This window comes from Carassius auratus, unplaced genomic scaffold (assembly GCF_003368295.1).
Source record: "Carassius auratus strain Wakin unplaced genomic scaffold, ASM336829v1 scaf_tig00023455, whole genome shotgun sequence".
In the NCBI taxonomy this organism is placed as follows: Eukaryota; Metazoa; Chordata; class Actinopteri; order Cypriniformes; family Cyprinidae; genus Carassius; species Carassius auratus.
In genome coordinates, this window is record NW_020525270.1 from 68,948 (window position 1) to 91,513 (window position 22,566).

General features: G+C 36.2%; 2 protein-coding genes across 2 annotated transcripts; both read right to left on the reverse strand.

The window, feature by feature from the left end:
• Window positions 1–5,717: 5,717 nt before the first annotated feature.
• On the reverse strand, window positions 5,718–21,522 carry LOC113077876 (plexin-C1-like). The gene is made up of 15 exons (XM_026250143.1): window positions 20,527–21,522; window positions 11,485–11,610; window positions 11,074–11,208; window positions 10,156–10,256; window positions 9,913–10,024; window positions 9,657–9,816; window positions 8,605–8,716; window positions 8,225–8,318; window positions 7,997–8,032; window positions 7,747–7,880; window positions 7,469–7,648; window positions 7,182–7,287; window positions 6,706–6,876; window positions 6,412–6,573; window positions 5,718–6,227 (listed from the first exon to the last, which is right to left on the reverse strand). Exons 1-15 carry the CDS (start codon window positions 21,445–21,447, stop codon window positions 6,090–6,092), a joined length of 2,688 nt encoding a protein of 895 aa, XP_026105928.1. The 5' UTR covers window positions 21,448–21,522; the 3' UTR covers window positions 5,718–6,089.
• LOC113077878 (uncharacterized) lies at window positions 11,661–13,411 on the reverse strand. The gene has a single exon (XM_026250146.1). It carries the CDS (start codon window positions 12,637–12,639, stop codon window positions 11,737–11,739), a length of 903 nt encoding a protein of 300 aa, XP_026105931.1. The 5' UTR covers window positions 12,640–13,411; the 3' UTR covers window positions 11,661–11,736.
• Window positions 21,523–22,566: the final 1,044 nt, after the last annotated feature.

A 22,566-nucleotide genomic window follows, 5' to 3' on the forward strand; every position in this document is an offset into this window, starting at 1 on the left:
CAACACACACACATACACTCACTCACTCACTCACTCACACACACACAAGCTCACACACACACACACACACACACACACACACACACACACATACACACAAACACATAACCCTGATGTGCACACTGAGTGAGGGCAGGAGAGTGTCTCCTTTCATGGTCTAAGGAGATGAGAGGAATTTCTCTGGGATTACCTACAGTACAGCAGGCTTCCCAGAATTCCTCACACCAGGAAATGGATTTCTAGGAAGTGGTGATTAGAACGAAGTGGCAGAACGCCAGACAAGTAGGATCACCCATCAGCAGCTCCTCCCCTACTGATGCATACGCTCTCTCTCTCTCTCTCTTCCCTTCTTCTCTCTGTCAGAATGCTTGCTAACTCAGGGACAGTACTAATGCACCTATCTTGGTGTGATTGTATTATTATCATTATCATCTTGATGATATTGTCCTAAGACTTCCAGCATGCACTGCACATGATACTTACAGTTTTTTTCAATCGCTAACAAGCGCTTAACCATACTTCAGATACTTTTTCTAAACTCTTAACACAGACTCACACCTACAAAACACAATTGGCCAAATGGATAATTTCCTTCTCAAAAACACATTTTGTTAAATATATACTAAATCTTCATTTCAAAATAGAACACATCTTTTTCTGCACACACCAACTTTACCAAAACACTGGAAATCTGACTCAAAATCAAATTATTCTGTCAAAGAATAACACTTGTTTTCACCTCAAAAGGTACATGCAGTCAAACAAAGTACACCAGGTTTCAAAATACTGGCTATTGTTGACATTACAAAAACTGCATAGACTTTTCAGTCTCAGTTTTACAGGTAGTTGCATGCAAAACATGCAATTCACTGTTTTACACTAAATGTCTTGGTTAGGAACCGTATGTCCAAATGTACAGTAATGCTCACATTCAAGCATTCCAGTAAAAAGCTACTTTTTTCCTTTACTGTTTACTGCAGGAGGTACAGTAGAAACACGGTATGATAGAACAGAAAAGGTTTGACAGTATTGCTTACAGTGAACAAAATATCCATAAAACACATAAGAGCATTCTGAACAAAAAAACAACAACAGCAAAAAGGCCAGAATAAAAAAGGGGGGGGGGGGGGATAAAATAAAAACAATCTCTCACTGCTCCTGTTCCTCTCACTGCTCCTCTCACTGCTCCTACTCCTCTCACTGCTCATCTCACTGCTCCTGCTTCTCTCACTGCTCATCTCACTGCTCCTGCTCCTCTCACTGCTCCTCTCACTGCTCCTCTCACTGCTCCTGCTCGTCTCACTGCTTCTGCTCCTCTCACTGCTCCTGCTTCTCTCAATGCTCCTGCTCCTCTCACTGCTCCTGCTTCTCTCAATGCTCCTGCTCCTCTCACTGCTCCTGCTTCTCTCACTGCTCCTGCTTCTCTCAATGCTCCTGCTCCTCTCACTGCTCCTGCTTCTCTCAATGCTCCTGCTCCTCTCACTGCTCCTGCTTCTCTCACTGCTCCTGCTTCTCTCAATGCTCCTGCTCCTCTCACTGCTCCTGCTTCTCTCAATGCTTCTGCTCCTCTCACTGCTCCTGCTTCTCTCACTGCTCCTGCTTCTCTCACTGCTCCTGCTTCTCTCAATGCTCCTGCTCCTCTCACTGCTCCTGCTTCTCTCACTGCTCCTGCTCCTCTCACTGCTTCTGCTCCTCTCACTGCTCCTGCTTCTCTCAATGCTCCTGCTCCTCTCACTGCTCCTCTCACTGCTCCTGCTTCTCTCACTGCTCCTCTCACTGCTCTTGCACCTCTCACTGCTCCTGCTCCTCTCACTGCATCTCTCACTGGGCCTGCTCTTCTCCCTGGGCCCCTTGCTCTTACTCTTCCTCGTCCATACATTACAGTGTTTGTCTTTTCTGTTTCCAAAAATATCACTCTTCAAAGTCCTCCCTTTATTGTATAAGTGTCAATGTAATAGAAAAAAATAACCCCTGCCATTGAGTCTAAGCCAGATTGGAATCAGTTGTGGTTGGCCCAATTTACACAACATAAATCAGCTAAGATATATTGTTTTTGAACTGATATCATTGCAGAAGCAGAGGTTTTTATACTGTATCTAAGGTTTGGAACATTGTTTTTGCTATTGTGGGATGTTGTGTGTTAACATTTGTAAATACTACCAAAACGATCCATGATTTTGTTGGGAGGTATAGCTTGTCTGTTCAGAAAATGTAAGCATTGTGGAAATGTGTTCAATGAATCCATACTGTGTGAAAACGACATGAAATGTGTGAATGGTATGGCCACAATAGACAGATGCTGTGCTAATTGTGTTTAGAGTTTTGAAAATGTGACAACTGCTTGGACAAATGCTTGTTAGCGATTGAAAAAAACTGTAAATACAGACAAGGCTTGAATGAGAATGTCTGCCCATTTCAATCATTAAGAGATCTCTCAGAAAAGCCCTGTACCAACATGCTCCAGATTACAATACATGGCATAAATTAGATTAAAATAGCAACAGATTAAAATATGAATTTTAATAGTTGTGATATGAGTACCTAAACCGGTTCTGCTTTTTTATTTTTAATACCAAACTATCAAACTTTTTCTTAGCACTGTATATATTTTAACTAAGAATTGTTAAAATTGTTAATTTTGAAATCTTTTTTTCGGCAATGGCTGAAACAGGTTATATTTTATGTAAATATTTGTGGAAAGAGATTGTAATATTGATCAAATTGCTAATTTCTGTGATGTATCTTTTTTTTCCTTTTTTTAATTTATGGCAAATTATTTATTTTCCTCAATTATAACATTTTATACAATTCCATTGTTATGTGTCATTTTTCTCCAAAAATGTTCAGTGTTTTTTTAACTGATCCACTGTCTCTTTCTGTCTGTGTTTCTCAGACTCTGTCAGTCTTTCGCTTCAGCGCACCTCGTCACATGAGATTTATTGAGTCTAAATTAGTGTTGGAGAAGCCGGTTTGTTTGCCTTGCAGTTTAGTCTCTCTCTGATTACTGTCTTTACATGCTTTTGGCACTTGTATTTAGTCAGGCAGAGGGAATTAACGCTAAACATTTGAAGTGAGCCTAACAGAAGCACTGCGGTATCGTTCAGGCGAAATTTGTGGAAATTACTTGAAAAAAGAAGTTTTTATATATCTAATGAGCCATTTAATTCCAAGAATGTTTGCTCACAGATTGTTTAAGGGTGTTATAAAGAGTTGAAGAGAATACCTTTGCACAGAGTGTCACCTGTCATGTTAGCCAGAGGGTGAATAGGCCACCTGTGTGAACTCTCTCTCTTAACTCACACACACACACACACACACACACACACACACACACACAAACAAAAGAGACGTGAATTGACAAGTGAGATGTGTGTTTGTGTGTCAGAATTTGCTTGTAATGTGGAACAAATGTCACTGCAGAAATCACCTACATTGTGTGGAGTTCCCATGTGAAAAACAGCCAAATGCATTTGCAAAGTAATAAACAAATAAAAATGCAAAATAGTGACAATATGACAGTAAGCTTTAAGGACAGGAGATAAAAAAAAAAATTATTTGCTCAGTATAGAAACACTAGAAGTGAAACAGAAGTCTTTGTGATGGTAGACTTAGTATTACAAATAGTATTATTACTTTAATAAAATCTCTTTCTTGGTAAACAGGCTTGTTAAAACAAACACAGTCTTTCCAACAAAATAGAACACCTTGTCCTCTGCCGTCCTAAGCGCAGTTTAGTTAGCTTATAAAACATATTATTTTTTTTATATATATTTTCAAGTTTCAGAAATATCTCCGTATTTCTATTTATTCCTGCACATAAATCTCTCGGGTGTCCTCGGGGACGTGGTGACAGTGTGTGGTGCTGTGTCCGTGAGGGGCGGTTCAGACGAGGATTCTGAGAAGTCTCCATATACCCCTGCTTGTGCAGATAACAAGTATTAACCAGGGCTTATTGGCAGCAGATGCCCTTTTCCCAAAAGCCTCAGCTGGGTTAATTTCTGAGAGTTCAGGACTGCTTCTTTCACCGCTGTGATCGAGGGGAGTGTTTGTGTGTGTGTGTGTGTGTGTGTGTGTGTGTGTGTGTGTGTGTGTGTGTGTGTGTGTGTGTGTGAGCGCAGTGATTTTTCTGTGAATGATGCTCGAGTTCCTTGAAGGGCTTGCTAACTGATGCGTTTCTTTTGCTGATGTAAAAGCTTAATCAGTAAATTCATGTAATCATATATATATATATATATATATATATATATATATATATATATATATATATGATTACATGAATTTACTGATTAAGCTTTTACATCAGCAAAAGAAACGCATCAGTTAGCAATATATTAAATTCCTGCCACGACAAAGCTACATTTTCAGCAGCCATTTATCCAGTCTTCAGTTTTCACATGATTTTTCAGAAATCACTCTAAAATGCTGATTTGGAGCTCAATAAAAATATTAATATAAATGTTTAAAATGGATGTGCAGTTTAATATATTTTTTAGAACTGTGATTTACCACCATTCAAAAGTTTGGGATTAAAATTTTAAGTAAATTTAAGTAAAATTTAGAAAGAAAGAAAGATAGAAAGAAAGAAAGAAACAAACAAACAAAAGAAAGAAAGAAATGAATGCTTCTATTGCGTAATATCAAATATGACAGTAAAAACATTTAGAATGTTACAGAACACTTCAATTTCAAATAAATGCTATTTATTGTAAATTCTATTTTTCAAAGTTTTCTGAAAGATAAACATTTCCACAAAAATATTAAAGAGCAAACAACTTTTCAACATTGATAATAATAAGAACCATTATTAATAACTGCACACCAAATCAGCATATTAGAATGATTTCTGAAGGATCACGTGACACAGAAGACACTGAAAATGCCATCACAGGAATAAATTACATCTTAATATAAACTAATGGTGAACTAAAAATGTACCCCCTCAGAATAATGATCGGTGTAAAAATACATGATTAAGAAGAAGTGGTTCTGCCTATTGGAAAAGGCTTCAGGGTTTCCTGGAACATTAGAAGGAGTGAATAATGTGCTATTGATCCTTCCAAGTGAAGAACTCAGGAATGTGGTTCGTCTTGTTGCTATAGTGATTACAGTCTCTCCATACCTTTATTTTTATCACTGTCTGATGGATTGTGTCTCAAAGCACGAGCTGTAATTGCATGAATGTGTTTCTGTGTATTTGTGGGCTAGTGCTCTAGTGATGCTTTTCTGCTAGAATAATTATAGTAAATTGAGTGCTCTGAAGCAGTTCTTCTTTTCAAAGGTAATTTGCAGTGACTCTATTAGCAGAATAATAGAGAAATTATGTCTGAAACCAAATGAATCATGTCCCATAGCTGGATTCAGAATTGGCATTGAGTTTAGGTGTTTTTCTTTGTTCTGTCCTCAGTTTGTTTTCTTTTATCACTCTTTCAGAAGGAATATATCCATTTTGTGAAATTGTGATGGTTGCATAGGCACTGGTAAAGTAGCACAAACAAGCTTTTGGAGCAGAAGTAGTTTCTCTGCCGAACTGTGATAAGCTTTCTATATTAGATTTAGATATAAAATATATTTAAACTGCATTTAGGAGTTATTTTGATAATTAAATATATATTTCATGCCAGTAATTTTTGAATAAAATGATTTGCCTGAAAGGGTTAATGCAGTAGCGGAGTTAAATCAAGTAACTATCGTTATAACAGAATAGGCCTTTGTTATGATCATGGAAAAATCTTTATTTAATTACACTTTGTTTTACAGTATAGCGATAACATCAAACTTTCAGATTAACAAGAGAACAATGAGAAAGATACAATTAAAGCCTACTAATGCAAAATAATTATACTAAAGTGTTTGAATGGCAATGTTTTTGCAGCGTATCATAATATGTGAGTATGAAGCGCCACCTGCTGTCTGGAGAACAGCTCTACAGTTTGGATCTGACGGGAGATTTCTGACCAGTCAAAAGGATGAGAGCTATTACTCTGACTTAAACAGAACTTTACAACACAATTTCACTTATAAAGGCTGCATGTTTGTATATATCTTATTTGGAGTGGCCACTGAACAGGAAAAACAGATCGGAAGTTATGTTAAGCCCGAAAAATTGATAACAAAATCAAAAAGATAAGACAAAAGAATACGAATACTAAAGAAAATACTATAGAAAAAAATCCCAAATACTCTGGTCTTTCTTGTCGTAGGGAAGTAGAAAAATACCCAACGTTGATCTGAAATGACAATGAAAGAAATGTCCTACTCATAAAATATCTCATAAAGTTGACAAAGATCTGTGATAAATTTAACAGTGTAGCACTAGTGGGGCAGTTATCAAAGCAAAAATCTGAGATTCTCCCTCCCATAATCTATTGAGAGACAGTATTACATTTACGTAAATATCAAAAACAAACTTACTTTGAGTTCGTCCACTGCTGTGACGGCTCCTGATTCTCCTTTAATCTTACAGATGACAGCTTTGGACTGAATTTCCTCCAAAACACACTGATACTGCTGATATCCCTGTAGACCCGTCACAGTCACCTCATTCACACTCAAATGCAACATATCTGCCCTTTTCTGCGAAACAGAGAGTGTGGCATGGTTCGGAGGTTGTGAGTTTCACTTGCTGATGTGCAGAAACGCTGACTGCTCACAATAATAATATTTACTGAAGGTGTTTTAATACCTGTACACTGATGTTAAACTCACCTTAATGTTCACCTGTAGATCATTGGCCACCTGAAAGGTAGTGAATCCAATGAAAACTGGATCGGACTCATAGGACAAATACTCATAGTTCAGACTGGAGTTCCCCACATGCAAGGTAATAGAACGACATTGATAATAATAATAGCATTCGGGGGAGTGAAACCACATATCCTGAAAAAGAGAAAATATAACTAATTCATGTGATGTACAGAGTAAAGCTACATGTAAGCTGTGAATAAAATAAATTATATTTTGTTTGAATAAATAAATATTGATAGTCAATGAAGTACATTTAACAATTATACTAACAAAGTAATTATAATAATAATCTGCCAAACTAGATCTCATGTGAATATGGGCTGTTTAGCTGTTGATCTCCATATGTTAGATACAGTGCAATAGACTGCTAGACTGGATCCTTTTTTGGGTAAAGCTCACTTTTAGACTAATGCAGGTGTAATAAGGATACAGCTTACCCCTGAGCTTGTGTTGTATTGTGTTTGATCTTGTATCCTGTTATTGACAGAAACTGATTCCACAAATTCCAGATTGCTGCCCTGAACATGAATCTTCCTTCCTCCACTGAAAATACATTTAAGACCATTTAAGCAAAAAGCAAAATCAGTAATAGAGGAGCCAAATCAGTAATATTTGGTATAAAATATCTGAAATATCTACAAAAAATAATAATGAAAAATAAAATTGTCAATTACATTTTTCAACAATGACAATAAAGCAAATGCATGTGTGGAAGCTGTCTGACCTTTTCCAGCTGACTGTGGGCTGTATCCCAGTGCAGCTGGGCTGAGAACTGTAAGTGATGATGCTGTTTCCATGACAACGGTCGTCAGGAGTAACAACACACACTTTGACTGTTCCTTTAGTTTCACTGGGAGGAATGTGGAACCTTAAAGAGTCACTGGAGCGATCAAACACTGGAGATCTGAAGAGAATCATTCATGTACAGATATACAGTATAATTTATCTCAATCTACACACATTTATCTATATACCACTAAACACAAACACACAGAATCTCACTCTTTAGGAACGCAGTCCAGATCTCCTGTAATACGGATTTTATTAACAGATTCCAGGTTCCTTCCTTTTAGTGAAACTCTGTTTCTGCCATGGAAAGAAACCTTGTTGGGCTCCAGAGACAAAATCTCTGGCTTCTACAACACACCAAAGTGTGAGGATATAAGATGCAACCAAACATAGTTAAAAGTACATTTAACATGACCTTTAGTCCTTATAAAGCAAAATCATCAGTATTTGGTATGACACTTACTTCATATTCCATCTGTACATTTACATTACATGCATCCTAAAGAGAGCAGAAAGACGGAGTAATATGAAGATGGAGTTTTCTTCAGCCAGTGCAAAGATATTTCAGATATCAATGATAAAATAATCTCTTTTTGACAGAGAATATCCTTTTACACTTTATGAAGGTTATGCTATTTCCCATTACACATATACAGAATTAGTGGATTGTAGGTTACACATTGTCTCTCACCTGTATGTTTAACTTTGGTCCAGGTCCATCTGCCCATTCACAACGCTGAGAGGATGAGGACCAGTGACACCCAGATGAGATACACTGAACACACCTGCATTTATTTCATGTTTAACGTGTTAAACAAATGTGTTTAACCACTTCATGGCTTTTTTTTATTTATTTATAATATATATATATATATATATATATATATATATATATATATATATATATATATATATATATATATATATATATATATATATATATATATATGTGTGTGTGTGTGTGTGTGTGTGTGTGTGTGTGTGTGTGTGTGTGTGTGTGTGTGTGTGTGTGCGTGCGTGTGTGTGTGTGTGTATGTATTTTAAAACTATTTTAAGCTCTGCATTTCTTACTGTGTATAAGAAGCCCCTGGTGAATTATCTTTGATATTCAGGCAGTTTTTCAGCTCCAGCTTCTCTTTGATCTTTTGTTCCCCAAGAGCCACTTCAGCTGAGATGTTTAAACCTTAACAGATTATCAAAAAGTCATTATAATATATATATATTTTTAAGTTTAGATAGTCAGTACAGCAGAATAGACCAGACAGGCTAATCAGGACTTCTCACATTGATACTGTATCTATGCATTTAGCAAACATCCAAAGTGGCTTACATTGCATACTGCTAGTCTCGTTTATTTTTTTATTTATTTTTTTTAGATACTTTATCATAAAATATATTGGTTTCAGATGCGTCATGAAGTTTACTAACATGGTTACGGTTGCTGGGAGAGTGAAAGGAAATAACAAGATAAGTAGATATGCTCTGTGGTCAAAGAAACTATTAATAATTTCCTTCCTGCAACATACAGACTCAGACATATTATTGAGTCAATGTTACTAGTCCCTGTGTGTAAGTGAGAAATCATTGTCATCATTGAAATCAAGGTTGTCATCATAAGTTATGTATTGCTGATTTATGGGTATTTACAATTTCTTCCTGCTATTAGCAATTTATTTTAGCTTGTGCTAATTTCCTTCCCTTTATTTTGAATAAAAGAGCAGCAGAGTTGGCAACTTCACTTATACATAATTTTAAGCTTATTTCTTCAAAGGTCCTAACGATTTTGTTACTGCTTGCATTTTTAGGGCTTATTTAGAGAATTTGGGCTTGTTGGTAGCAGAAAGCGAATGAAGAAGAATGATCAGATACTTTCTACATCTGATTACGTTTCTGTCTATTAATGCCATTGGAAACTCTGTTCCGTCTGTTTGAATATGTGCTGTGATGTCAGAGCCATTTCCATTTAAATGCTGCTGTTATACATGTCATCTGCATGCATGCTAAAGCTGCTTTTAATGCAATAGTGTTTATATAAAATAAAGTGGCTGGATTGGTGGACAATAAAATCTTACATATGCACATTGAATACAAAAGCACATAACACCAATCCACAGAGAACCAACCTGTAGTATATATTAGCTGGTCAGAAAAACTGCAGGAGCAGTTTGGAAAAACTGCCCTCAGATCAGACCCATCACACAGTTTTACACTTTCAGTGGTGAAGGTGCACGAGAAGGCAGGGTTTTCTGTGCTCTCCAGACTCAAGAAAATACGTAGAGTAATCTGTGTAGGAGCAGGCATTGACTGGTCAGTAGAAATCAATAATATGTTTTCAATGCAATGAAAAAATTGTCTTATTTGAAGTTAATATAATTATACCTTGCTGGAAGTTTTCTCTGGCCAAACCTGAAAATAAAACAGCATTTCCTGAAGGGAGTTTTTTGGGGTGGACAACCATGAAGATTTTGAACATTCATATTGGGTGGAGCATCTAGATGAGCAGAAATATACAGTATCATTTGGAGTTGTTATGCCAGGTTGGATAAGCTATTGATTTTTTAAAACTAGCTAGCATATTAAACTCTTTTTTTTACTTCTTAGTGCAACAGATGTTTATCTGACCTCAATGTGTTCACACACCAGCCGCAGAAAGGATCCAGAGCAGCTCTGCAGTCTTTCAGAGTGCTATATTTAGCACACGGAACCACCGACACTCTTCTTAACTACAGCAAAGACACGAGAAGAATTAGTTTTATATGTAATATAATTTGTATATTATTAGTTTGATTATTTGAAATAAGGACAAATTAAACTAAAAAACAGAGATTGATTATGGCAGTCAGAGAAAAATTAATAAAAATTACAGTCTTTCCTTCTGCAGCTCTATTAAAACACATTGCAGCAGCACTACAGTATAGTTTATCATTATTATATGCCAGAGTATAACAGAAGGTATGGTGTACACAATTTAAAAAGAAACAAAGAAAAGCACTCAGATTTTATAATATACATTGTATATTGGAATTATTAATCATTTTGAAAATACAGGTTGATAGTAGGCTGTTATGCTTCAAGCATAATATAACAACAAACTTTAAATTAATTTTAAAGTATGTTTTTTTTTTACTTTCAGTTTTTATTCTATTTTTATTTATTTATTACAATTTCTGAAACTATGGCTACTTTTCTCTTAACTCTACACCGAAAACTGCAAAACATTACGCATCTCTTGCAAAAGCAAATACTTGTTTCAAAACTATTTTAACTCTCATAAAAATTTAGTTTTTGCACAGTAACTCTGTAAGACTAATTCTTGGCCTTTGACTCAGTTTTCAATTTCAAAAAACACATTTTGCAAAACACAACACACAATTCTTTATGTAACACACAAATAATATAGGAATTAATATTATAGCACGTTTTTGCAAATGTTTGCTTGTGAGATGTGTTTGTGATACTTTGAATGCAGTGCTTCATTTTACAAGATACATTTTGTGTGTGTAGTTTGTAAGATTTGAGTGTAAAATGTGTAAACCTCACCTGTTTCTTCAGAGCAATGTAGATGTGTTTGAAATCTACTGGATCAAAGTGCATTCTGGGAAGCACTGCTCGTTCATCATTAGATTTGTACAGCATTATTGGACAGCCTGGTGTATATCTCTCATCCAACATCAACTAAAAACATAAACCACAGCATTATCCAAACTTTAGCCAAATCATTATGTTGAACACTGTTCATTGCTGGCATATCAAACACATTTTTATTATTCACAGACACAGATTTTATGGCCATTTAAGATGCTTACTGTGTTTAACAATACTTCATGATGCGTAAGCCTTATAATTTTAACAAGGCCCCACAAATTCAAAAGCTACTTATACCCTCAGTGTTTTGTAACTAGAGATGATAACAAATGATGAAACTAGTGAAAAATAAGATATGAGGCAGACCTTAATGAGTTGTCCATCACTGGTTCCTATGAACAGCACAATCCAGGATTCAATCCTCGTTGCTGCCACTGCTGACATTGAGCTGTACCTGAACACCACAGAGAGCGGCTGAAGTCCACTACCACTCTGAAACACAAACAACATTAACTTTAGATGACTTTAGTGAATAGTACAACTATGTTTATCATGCAACATCAATAAGGTGAAATACGGTTCTCAGTCATTTTATTAAAAAATGTGTAGAATGCAATTTCAAACCTCAGAACCACATAACTTTTCACCGTAAGCGCAGAAACCCTTGACTTGGCCTCGAACATTACTGATGTCATACAGAGCCAGCGCGTTCTCCGGATCCTCCTGATTCTGTGAACTGAACACACCTGCCCAAATAACATCGTTCACTGAGGGAATAACGGTGCTGGCGACGAGCACTGGACGAACTTTATCACTGCAGCATCGTACCGTTGAGGCCTGCAGGGATTTGATGATTTCTGACTTTTTCTCTTTAGAGCTGTCCATCCTCAGGACGAGCACTTTCCTCTCATTGTTAGTCTTTGTGTTGAGAAATAAATACGAATCTGAGGGCGAAACTCTCTGGAATCCATCAATAAACTCTACATCTCTCACTGTGCTTTGAATGATGGCCTCTGATCCTTCTGCTATTCTTGAGAAAATCCCTCCTGGTTGAGAATCTAAAGTGCTCCATAAGGTAACAACAGAATACCTGGTATCTTCAGCTTTTGCATCATCGTCCTTTTTCCCAACTAAAAGGTACCTTCCAGCTATGAAGGCAACAGTTTTTCCATTCTGTTCCGGTCCTATCAAATTATCACTTTCATAGTAAATACTGTTTGTAATATCATTTATATCAAGAATTTCACAATACCCATCTTTAAAAGTCCCACACGTTATCAGGGTGCTGTTCACGTCATAAGGCACCAGAATGTTGACTCTGTTGTGTTCAGTGGCTTTAGTGATGTCTTTCCTCTTCTCCTCATTTAGATCGTGTCTCATCTGATGAAGTCGATGGTCAGTAAGAACAAACAACTTACTGTTACCAACTACAAAGTCCTTAATGTCTCCATCAAAGTCCTGCACATCACCGCAAATGCAATATTTCAAAAACACAAGTATTCCAAGTAAGTGTCTTCCCATCTTATTTAATAAGTAAATGAGCAGTTGGATAGGCCTACTAATGTATTTGATGACAAGATCTTGTCACAGAGATCAGCTGTGCTCAGATGAGTATAAGGGTGAAGTGAGTGGATGTGAAGTAACACTCTGAGATGAGGGCGGAGGTTTAGCAACAACAGATAAATTTTGGTTTCTAAAACGAAGATAAACTTTACAAACAGTTACTTGAGTGAAAGTTAAAAATAAATAAATAAAAACACTCGTACAATACACAAAATTATATTAAAATAATGTTTAATCGGTTTAAAATGTAAATTATGACATCAAGGGGAAGGAGATTTTTGCAAAGTAAAAGATCAACGTGTTTAATAATAATATTCATATTGGTTTATGGTTTTTGTCCTGATCCAAAAAAAACTAACAAAAAAACATCTTATATCTAATATAACTTGCAGGGAAAACATACATCTGTATATGTAAAAACAAATTAGGCTATTAGTTTTGGGACATACAGTAATTGCTGATGTTATATCAAGCTAAATTAATTACCATAAAAAAAAAATGAAGATGTAAAGATGTAGTTTCTCAGCTTGTTTATTTTTGCTTGTTTCTGTATGAACAGAAGAAAACGTGTCAAAGTATTGACATTAATAAAATATTACAACGCAGCAACCACTATGAATACAGGAGAAATGTGGTTTTTAATATATTAACCACTGTGCATATGCAGGATATACCATTTTATATAGCAAAAGAATAGCAAAAGAATCTGTTTTTATGAACACACAATTAAAACAACCAGCGTAACAGTGGGGTCAAGGGTCAAGAGCCCAACAAAGGGAAACACTGATCTCATTGATGGTGACTTCAAATGAAATAATATAACGTTTAAACCTCTGCTAATTCTCAATAAGAGCTTCTCTAGATGTCTGACAGAAATAAAGTCAGTCTGGCTAATAATGAGATCCTGGTAAAGCTGTTTAAGGAGTTGTTTAATCAGATCTTAAGAGATTTAATGTCTTGTATTTCAGTTGATTTGTTCTTCATCTGTGGGTGTAGTCAGTTGTAGTTCTTGTGTTTCTCTTTCCTTCGGTGATCCTGCTTGTTAACAGCAGCTGTTCATCATTAATGCTCAGTCCTCTCATAATTATCTTCTTAACTCCTGAACTGCTTCAATGCTACTTTAACACTCTGTAGAGTGGAAACACATGAGCACTGAACAGTGTGGGGACTTTGCTGTGAACTATGACATAAAACTTAATCGTTTCATTCACGTTTGATTGACGCATATGAATCACATTAAATTTATTCATTTGTTTCATGTTAAAACTATGTAATCTGAATGGATGGAAATTTGTTATGTAACTGAAACTAAAATTTAGAAACTTGATTTCACTGTGTTTATAAAGAGTTTAATTAATAGGTCACGTACAGCACCACCTGCTGTTTAGAGAACAGCGACACAGTATCTGACAGAGGATTTCTGACCAGTCAGAAAGGTGAGATAGGAGTAATATTATCCTTCTGATCTCCCAGGGATACTTGTTATACCTTTGTGTAAACAGGGCATTATATCTAAATGATTCCCTGACAGTATGTAAATCACAGTGCTCACTGAACAGGAAAAATTGGTCATTTTATTCAAAAAGTCGGCAAGACATACTATATGAAGTCCTACAGTCAGTTGCAAGAATATTTAATCAAGGAAGTCAGATACAATTTGTGTGGGTACCAGGACATGAAGGGATAAGGGGAAATGAACTGGCAGATAAATTAGCCAAGACAGCATTATTAAAAGGAAATATAGAAATGCAAGTCAGTATCAGCAAAGCAGAGGTTAAAAGTGTGATATGGAAGACAGTAAATCAAATGTGGCAAGAGAGGGAAAAGGAAGGCAATTATATCAAATCCAGAGGGATGTTAAGTGTACAGTGATTGGAAGTGGAAATAGCAGAGAGGAAACGGTCATCTCTAGGTTAAGATTGGGACATTGTTTATTGAATAAAACACTAAAGTTAATAGGTAAACATGACACGGGATTGTGTGAAGTGTGCAAGGAAGAGGAGTTTGGCATGGAAAGAAGTGGAGCATTTGGTCTTGAGGTTGAGCAGGTATGATGTTCCGAGAGAGATGATGAGGAATAAGTTGAGAGAGATAGAGGTTCAGGACATAACATTAAAAGGGCTATTGAGCACTCTACATAGGGCACAGACCAGAATTCTGATGGGTTTCTTAAGGGATACAGGTGTTTATAATAGAGTGTGAAGAGTCATATGAGTATTGAGGAAGGTTATAACTATTATTATTATTCCTTTTTTATTTTTATTTTTTATTATTATTATTAGTAATATAATAGAGTAGAATAATGGTGAAGTGTGTGGATGTATATGATTGGGGAGTAGGAGGGAATGGGGTAAATGAATATATTAACCTGTTTTCTGATCCACACTCCGGAGCAGAGTGTGGCGGTAATGCACCAATTATGCTGGATGCCAACCGCCGTTAAAAATTAAAAAGAAGAAGAAGAAGAACAGGAAAAACATGCTGAGTCCCAATTCGCATACTATCCATCCTAAATAGTATGCGAAACTAGAATTAATGCGTCCCAAATCGTAGTATGTTGAAAAGAGTATTCCAAAGATACCCGGATGGTCTACTCTTTCCGGTTAGAATTCGAAGTGCAGATCAATGCACACTGCTAATATTGCCCACAACCCATTGCGTGCGGGAGGGAGGAGCTTTGCGATGGCTTTGTGGTGATGTAAACATGGCAGCCAGGTGCAGCAGCGGAGATACGCCCTCAGCTTTTAAGTGTAAGAATTCAAATGTTTAACCCTAATTAAAGTTATATTTTATTTCGTTACACACATTGCACATGAAAGTCAGAACCAGCCGCCTCACAAACGACCTGCGTTTGGTTCTACGACGATGTCACCCTGCTTCTTCACTCCTCAACTTGGTAGAAGAACACATTGTAAAATGTATTGTAAAAAAAAAAAAACGATGAGAAAAAAAGATGGGAATAGTAAACAAAATTTTATTGGACATAAAGAATGAATGTAACGTTAACAGTTGTGGTGTGCGTGACTAGGCAACCACGTTGTCGTTCACGTTGCATGATGTCATCGAAGTATGTCCCAGAACGTGCATACTCTTTTGCTACACACTCAAAAGTATGTACTTTTTCCTCACAAAAAAAGTACATACTTTTAGGTCGTAGTATAAGTAGGCAAACTGGGACTTAGCGACAGACTGGATATTGCGTTAAATCCAAAATAATTAGTATATTAGTAAATAGCAAATCATGCTCTCCCAGTCTTTTTTATTCTGCAGATTTTTGCTGTGAGAAACCAGAATTGTTTCTATTACTACTTCATACTTGACCAAATGATTTCTGTGGACCGAGGCAGAAATAGTTTGTATTTTCACTCATTCTGTGAAGACACGAATTTCCAAAGCTGATCTGAAAATATAATGGAAAAAAAAAGTTCTGCTCTTAAAGTATCTCATGAACTTGACTAAGAATTAGCAGCAATTAATAAAGTCAAACTACAGACTTCTCCTTCTCATTATCTATTGAGATTGAACATTATCCATCTTAACATTTAAATAATCATATGCAAGAAACTAAAACATACATTTAAAAATTAAAAAATCCATAATGGGGCACTTTAATATAATTAGTAGTAGTATAAATCCACATTGATAAAATATATTTTAAATATGAATACACACACACACACACACACACACACACACACACACACACAGAAGGAAATCAACATTTGATGTGGATGAAAAGAGTTCAAAGTTAACCTAAAACCAAAATGAGTTCTTGTCTTAGGACACATTTAATGAACTCTTTCGATCCACATCAAATGTTGACTACCACACACACACACACACATACACACACATACATGCATGTATAAAGTATAATTATGATTGTGGTCATTTTTTTCTCAAATGGGGAAACAAAATCTTCGGTCTCTTGTAAAGTCAAGAAAATCATTTAAAACAGGGACATACTGAAAACACAGTATCCCAATTCTATGAAGTTGAAAAACACAATCATGACACTTACTTTGTAGTCCATCTGAGAGAGCAGATGTTTACATGCATCCTAAAGAGTAGAGAAAGAGCAGGTCATGTACTTACTGAGTTCACTTCAGTCAACACAATGAGTTTAACTAACAACAATGAATTGATAATAATTTATAAAGGTATGCTATTTCCCAATAAACATATACTGAAACACTGGATTATAGGTTACACGACATATTCTCACCTTTATGTTTAACTGTGGTCCAGGTCCAAGTGTCCAATCACAACGCTGAGAGGAAGAGGACCAGTGACACCCAGATGATACACACTGAACACACCTGCATTTAATTCATGTTTTTAATATCATTGAAACAAAAGTTCAAAGAAGTCTTTTAAACTATTTTAGACTGTGAATTTCTCACTGTGTATAAGAAGCATTTGTTGAATGATCTGTGATACTGGAGCAGTTCCTCAGTGTCAGCATCTCTATGATCTTCTGATCCTCAACCGTAACAGTAGCAGAGACTTTTAAACCTGAACAGATTACCAACAAATGTTTCTGATTACAATAATCATATTCAGACTAGATAAAGGCACTGTATGTTAGTAAATATACAACTTCTTTGAAGGAGAACTAACCTCCAGTATATAGCATCTGGTCAGAAAAACTACAGGAGCAGTTTGGGAAGACTGCAGACAGATCAGAGCCATCACACAGGTTTACACTTTCTTTAGTGAAGGCACATGAGAAGGCAGGATTTACTGTGCTCTCCAGACTCAAGAAAAGATGTAGAGTAATCTGTGTAGAAGAAAACAATGGTTGGTAGGAAGTAATCTTGTAAATGAAAAAAAAAATGTTTTAAATACTGATTTCTACCTTTCTAGAATAATTCTCTGTCATCTGAAAAGAAAACAGCTGTGTCTCAAGAGAGTTTTTTGGGATGGACATCCATGAAGTATCCGAGCATTCATCTTGAGTAGAACATCTACTGTAGATAAAAACATCACCAACTAAAATATCACTACAGAAATGTTTGCACACTACACATCATGTACAGTATTATTCAAAATAATAGCAGTACAATGTGACTAACCAGAATAATCAAGGTTTTTCGTATATTTTTTTATTGCTACGTGGCAAACAAGTTACCAGTAGGTTCAGTAGATTCTCAGAAAACAAATGAGACCCAGCATTCATGATATGCACGCTCTTAAGGCTGTGCAATTGGGCAATTAGTTGAATTAGTTGAAAGGGGTGTGTTCAAAAAAATAGCAGTGTGGCATTCAATCACTGAGGTCATCAATTTTGTGAAGAAACAGGTGTGAATCAGGTGGCCCCTATTTAAGGATGAAGCCAACACTTGTTGAACATGCATTTGAAAGCTGAGGAAAATGGGTCGTTCAAGACATTGTTCAGAAGAACAGCATACTTTGATTAAAAAGTTGATTAGAGAGGGGAAAACCTATAAAGAGGTGCACAAAATGATAGGCTGTTCAGCTAAAATGATCTCCAATGCCTTAAAATGGAGAGCAAAACCAGAGAGACGTGGAAGAAAACGGAAGACAACCATCAAAATGGATAGAAGAATAACCAGAATGGCAAAGGCTCAGCCAATGATCACCTCCAGGATGATCAAAGACAGTCTGGAGTTACCTGTAAGTACTGTGACAGTTAGAAGACGTCTGTGTGAAGCTAATCTATTTTCAAGAATCCCCCGCAAAGTCCCTCTGTTAAAAAAAAGGCATGTGCAGAAGAGGTTACAATTTGCCAAAGAACACATCAACTGGCCTAAAGAGAAATGGAGGAACATTTTGTGGACTGATGAGAGTAAAATTGTTCTTTTTGGGTCCAAGGGCCACAGGCAGTTTGTGAGACGACCCCCAAACTCTGAATTCAAGCCAGAGTACACAGTGAAGACAGTGAAGCATGGAGGTGCAAGCATCATGATATGGGCATGTTTCTCCTACTATGGTGTTGGGCCTATTTATCGCATACCAGGGATCATGGATCAGTTTGCATATGTTAAAATACTTGAAGAGGTCATGTTGCCCTATGCTGAAGAGGACATGCCCTTGAAATGGTTGTTTCAACAAGACAATACCCAAAACACACTAGTAAACGGGCAAAGTCTTGGTTCCAAACCAACAAAATTAATGTTATGGAGTGGCCAGCCCAATCTCCAGACCTTAATCCAATTGAGAACTTGTGGGGTGATATCAAAAATGCTGTTTCTGAAGCAAAACCAAGAAATGTGAATGAATTGTGGAATGTTGTTAAAGAATCATGGAGTGGAATAACAGCTGAGAGGTGCCACAAGTTGGTTGACTCCATGCCACACAGATGTCAAGCAGTTTTAAAAAACTGTGGTCATACAACTAAATATTAGTTTAGTGATTCACAGGATTGCTAAATCCCAGAAAAAAAAAATGTTTGTACAAAATAGTTTTGAGTTTGTACAGTCAACGGCAGACACTGCTATTTTTTTGAACACAACCCTTTCAACTAATTGCCCAATTGCACAGCCTTAAGAGCGTTCTTATCATGAATGCTGGGTCTTGTTTGTTTTCTGACAATCTACTGAACCTACTGGTAACTTGTTTGCCACGTAGCAATAAAAAATATACTAAAACCTTGATTATTCTGGTTAGTCACATTGTACTGCTATTATTTTGAACAATACTGTATATATATAATGAGAAGTAAAATGCTGTTCTAAATTTAGGCACATTTAATGTAGAAGCAGCATAGAGCAGACATGTGTGATGTGTGAAAAATAACACGTGATAAAGTCAGGCTGACCTGTGAGTGTTCACACACCAGCCACAGAGAGGATCCTGAGCAGCTCTGCAGTCTTTCAGAGTGCTGTATTTAGCACACTGAATAACCGACACTCTTCTTAGCTAAACGCGAAAACATGAACAGAAAGAGACAGGAATGATGATTTGATCTAACACACAGTAAAGTATCGGACATAATGTTTGATAACTTCTGGATAGCTTAATTCAGTGGTTTCTAACTGTGGGGCATGTGAGAATAATTTTCCCCAAATTAAAAAAATTATCTTGGATTAAAGTTTTGGACAAAAGTATGCCTATACAGTAGGTCAAACTATTCCTTTCATACTGAGACTAAAAAGCAATTTAATTTTAATTCTTCAGTCTAAAACAGTGATTACTCTCACACACCTGTATGTGATCGATAGGTGTGAAGGATAAATGACCAAAAACAGGCCAAACATCAAAGCAGAAATCAATGAATCCTGCTAAATATCAATCATTTTTTTAAATGCACCAGATTTCTAAATCTCACCTGTTTCTTCAGAGCAATGTAGATGTGTTTGAAATCTACTGGATCAAAGTGCATTCTGGGAAACACTGCTCGTTCTTCATCAGATTTGAACAGCACTGTTGGACAGCCTGGTGTATATTTCTCATCCAACACTAGCTAAAGAAACAAACAGAAATACATATCATGAATTATGACTGCAGTAACCTAATTAAAATGCAGAATGAAAAAAAAGAAATGGTGTGCATGTGCTTAAAAATAAAAATCCTGTGTCTAGTGAAAATAAAGTCACATGTCTGACAGATGGATGAAGGAGACCTTTATGAGTTGTCCATCACTGGTTCCTATGAACAGCACAATCCAGGATTCAATCCTCGTTGCTGCCACTGCTGACATTGAGCTGTACCTGAACACCACAGAGAACGGCTGAAGTTCACCACCACTCTGAAACACAAACAACATTAACTTTAGGTGACTTTAGTGAATAGTACAACTATGTTTATCATGCAACATCAATAAGGTGAAATACTGTTCTCAAGTCATTTTATTTAAAAACATGTATGAATGCAATTTCCAACCTCAGAATCACAATTTCCACTATTAGCGCAGAAACCCTTGACTTGGCCTCGAACATTACTGATGTCATACAGAGCCAGCGCGTTCTCCGGATCCTCCTGATTCTGTGAACTGAACACACCTGCCCAAATAACATCGTTCACTGAGGGAATAACGGTGCTGGCGACGAGCACTGGACGAACTTTATCACTGCAGCATCGTATCGTTGAAGCCTGCAGAGATTTGATGATGTCTATCTTTCTCTCTTTAGAGCTGTCCATCCTCAGGACGAGCACTTTCCTCTCATTGTCAGTCTTTGTGTTGAGAAATAAATATGATTCTGAGGGTGAAACTCTCTGGAATCCATCAATAAACTCCACATCTCCAAATGTGCTCTTAATGACGGCATCTGATCCATCGGAGTTTATTTTTGAGAAAATCCTTCCAAACTGAGATTCTAAAGTGTTCCAGAAGGTTACAACAGAATACCTATTATCTTGAGTGGATTTATCGTGACCCTTTTTCCCAACTACAAAGTACCTACTGCTACTTGTACCGGCTATGAAGGCAACATATTTCTCATTCTGTTTCGGTCCTACCAATATATTACTTTCACAGTAAATACTGTGTGTAATATCATTTATATCAAGAACTTCACAATACCCTTCTTCAAAAGTCCCACACGTTATCAGGGTGCCGTTGGCGTCAAAAGGCACCAGAATGTTGACTCTGTTAAGGTCAGGGACATTAGTGATGTCTTTCCTCTTCTCCTCATATAGATCGTGTCTCATCTGATGTAGTCGATGGTCAGTAAGAACAAACAACTTACTCTTACTAACTACAACGTCCGTAATGTTTCCATCAAAGTCCTGCACATCACCGCAAATACAATATTTCAAAAGTACAAATATTCCAAGTAAGTGTCTTCTTCTCATCTTGCACATGTGACGAGCAGCTGAAGTTTAGAGATCTTGACACAGAGCTCAGACGCGTTCACTCGTGAAGTGGATGGAAGTGAAAGCGGCTCGGAGGATGCAGATGACTTCCGCGCAACACACCAACAAATCTATAGCCTTAGTGCGGCATTTAGACGTTTTGAATATTTAATGATGAAAAACATTTTACTATAAAACACAAAAGAAAATACGATTCAGGAACAAGTCTAAACTCTTTTAGATTAATTTTACTGACAAACTTCATATTTAATAGTTGTAATTTTGTGAAGTTCTGCAGTTCTTTATGTAGGCTACTGCTGCACCCGTGTGTTAGCCAACATAAACAGCTTCATATTTACAAAAGAATAGAATACACAAAAATGTAATTTATTGTTATTTAGATATAATTTGATATTTGAGCATTGGCGAAACAATTTATCTGTCTTTTTCTATTTTCTATCTAATTAAGCTTCAGTAAAATAGTATAGTTGATTATAGATAAAAATTATTTGGATATTATTTCTGTTGACATTGGCGCGCTATAATATACACACGCATAAACAGTCTATTGTTGCCATACAGGTTTGTTTCTTGTGTCTATAAGCCAGAGACATTTAAAACCCCATTAATAGAGGATTACTAATCAATGACCACTATAATCAATGATTACTATAATCAATAATCATTTGAAGTACATTTATCTGAAAATAAATCACACTATATATATTAATATATATATATATATATATATATATATATATATATATATATATATATATATATATATATATATATATATATAAAATAATAGCTAATAATTTAAATATATGCAAAATGGCAAGAAACAGACTGTATGGTAATTCAATCAACCTCTTGAAGAGGAAATGAGACATTTGTCCCATGTCCACCTTAATTTATATATTTTCTAATATAGACATTTTAAACCTTCTTTTGAATTGCACAATATGTTTTCTTTCCTTAATTGATACAGGTAAATTATTCCACAGCCTCACCCCGTTGACAGATATGCACATGCTTTTGAGTGAAGTAAAGTACGTGCCATTGATTGAGAGAGATTTCCTCTCCTTGTTAAATTATATCGACTATCTCTTTCCTTAAACCATTTTT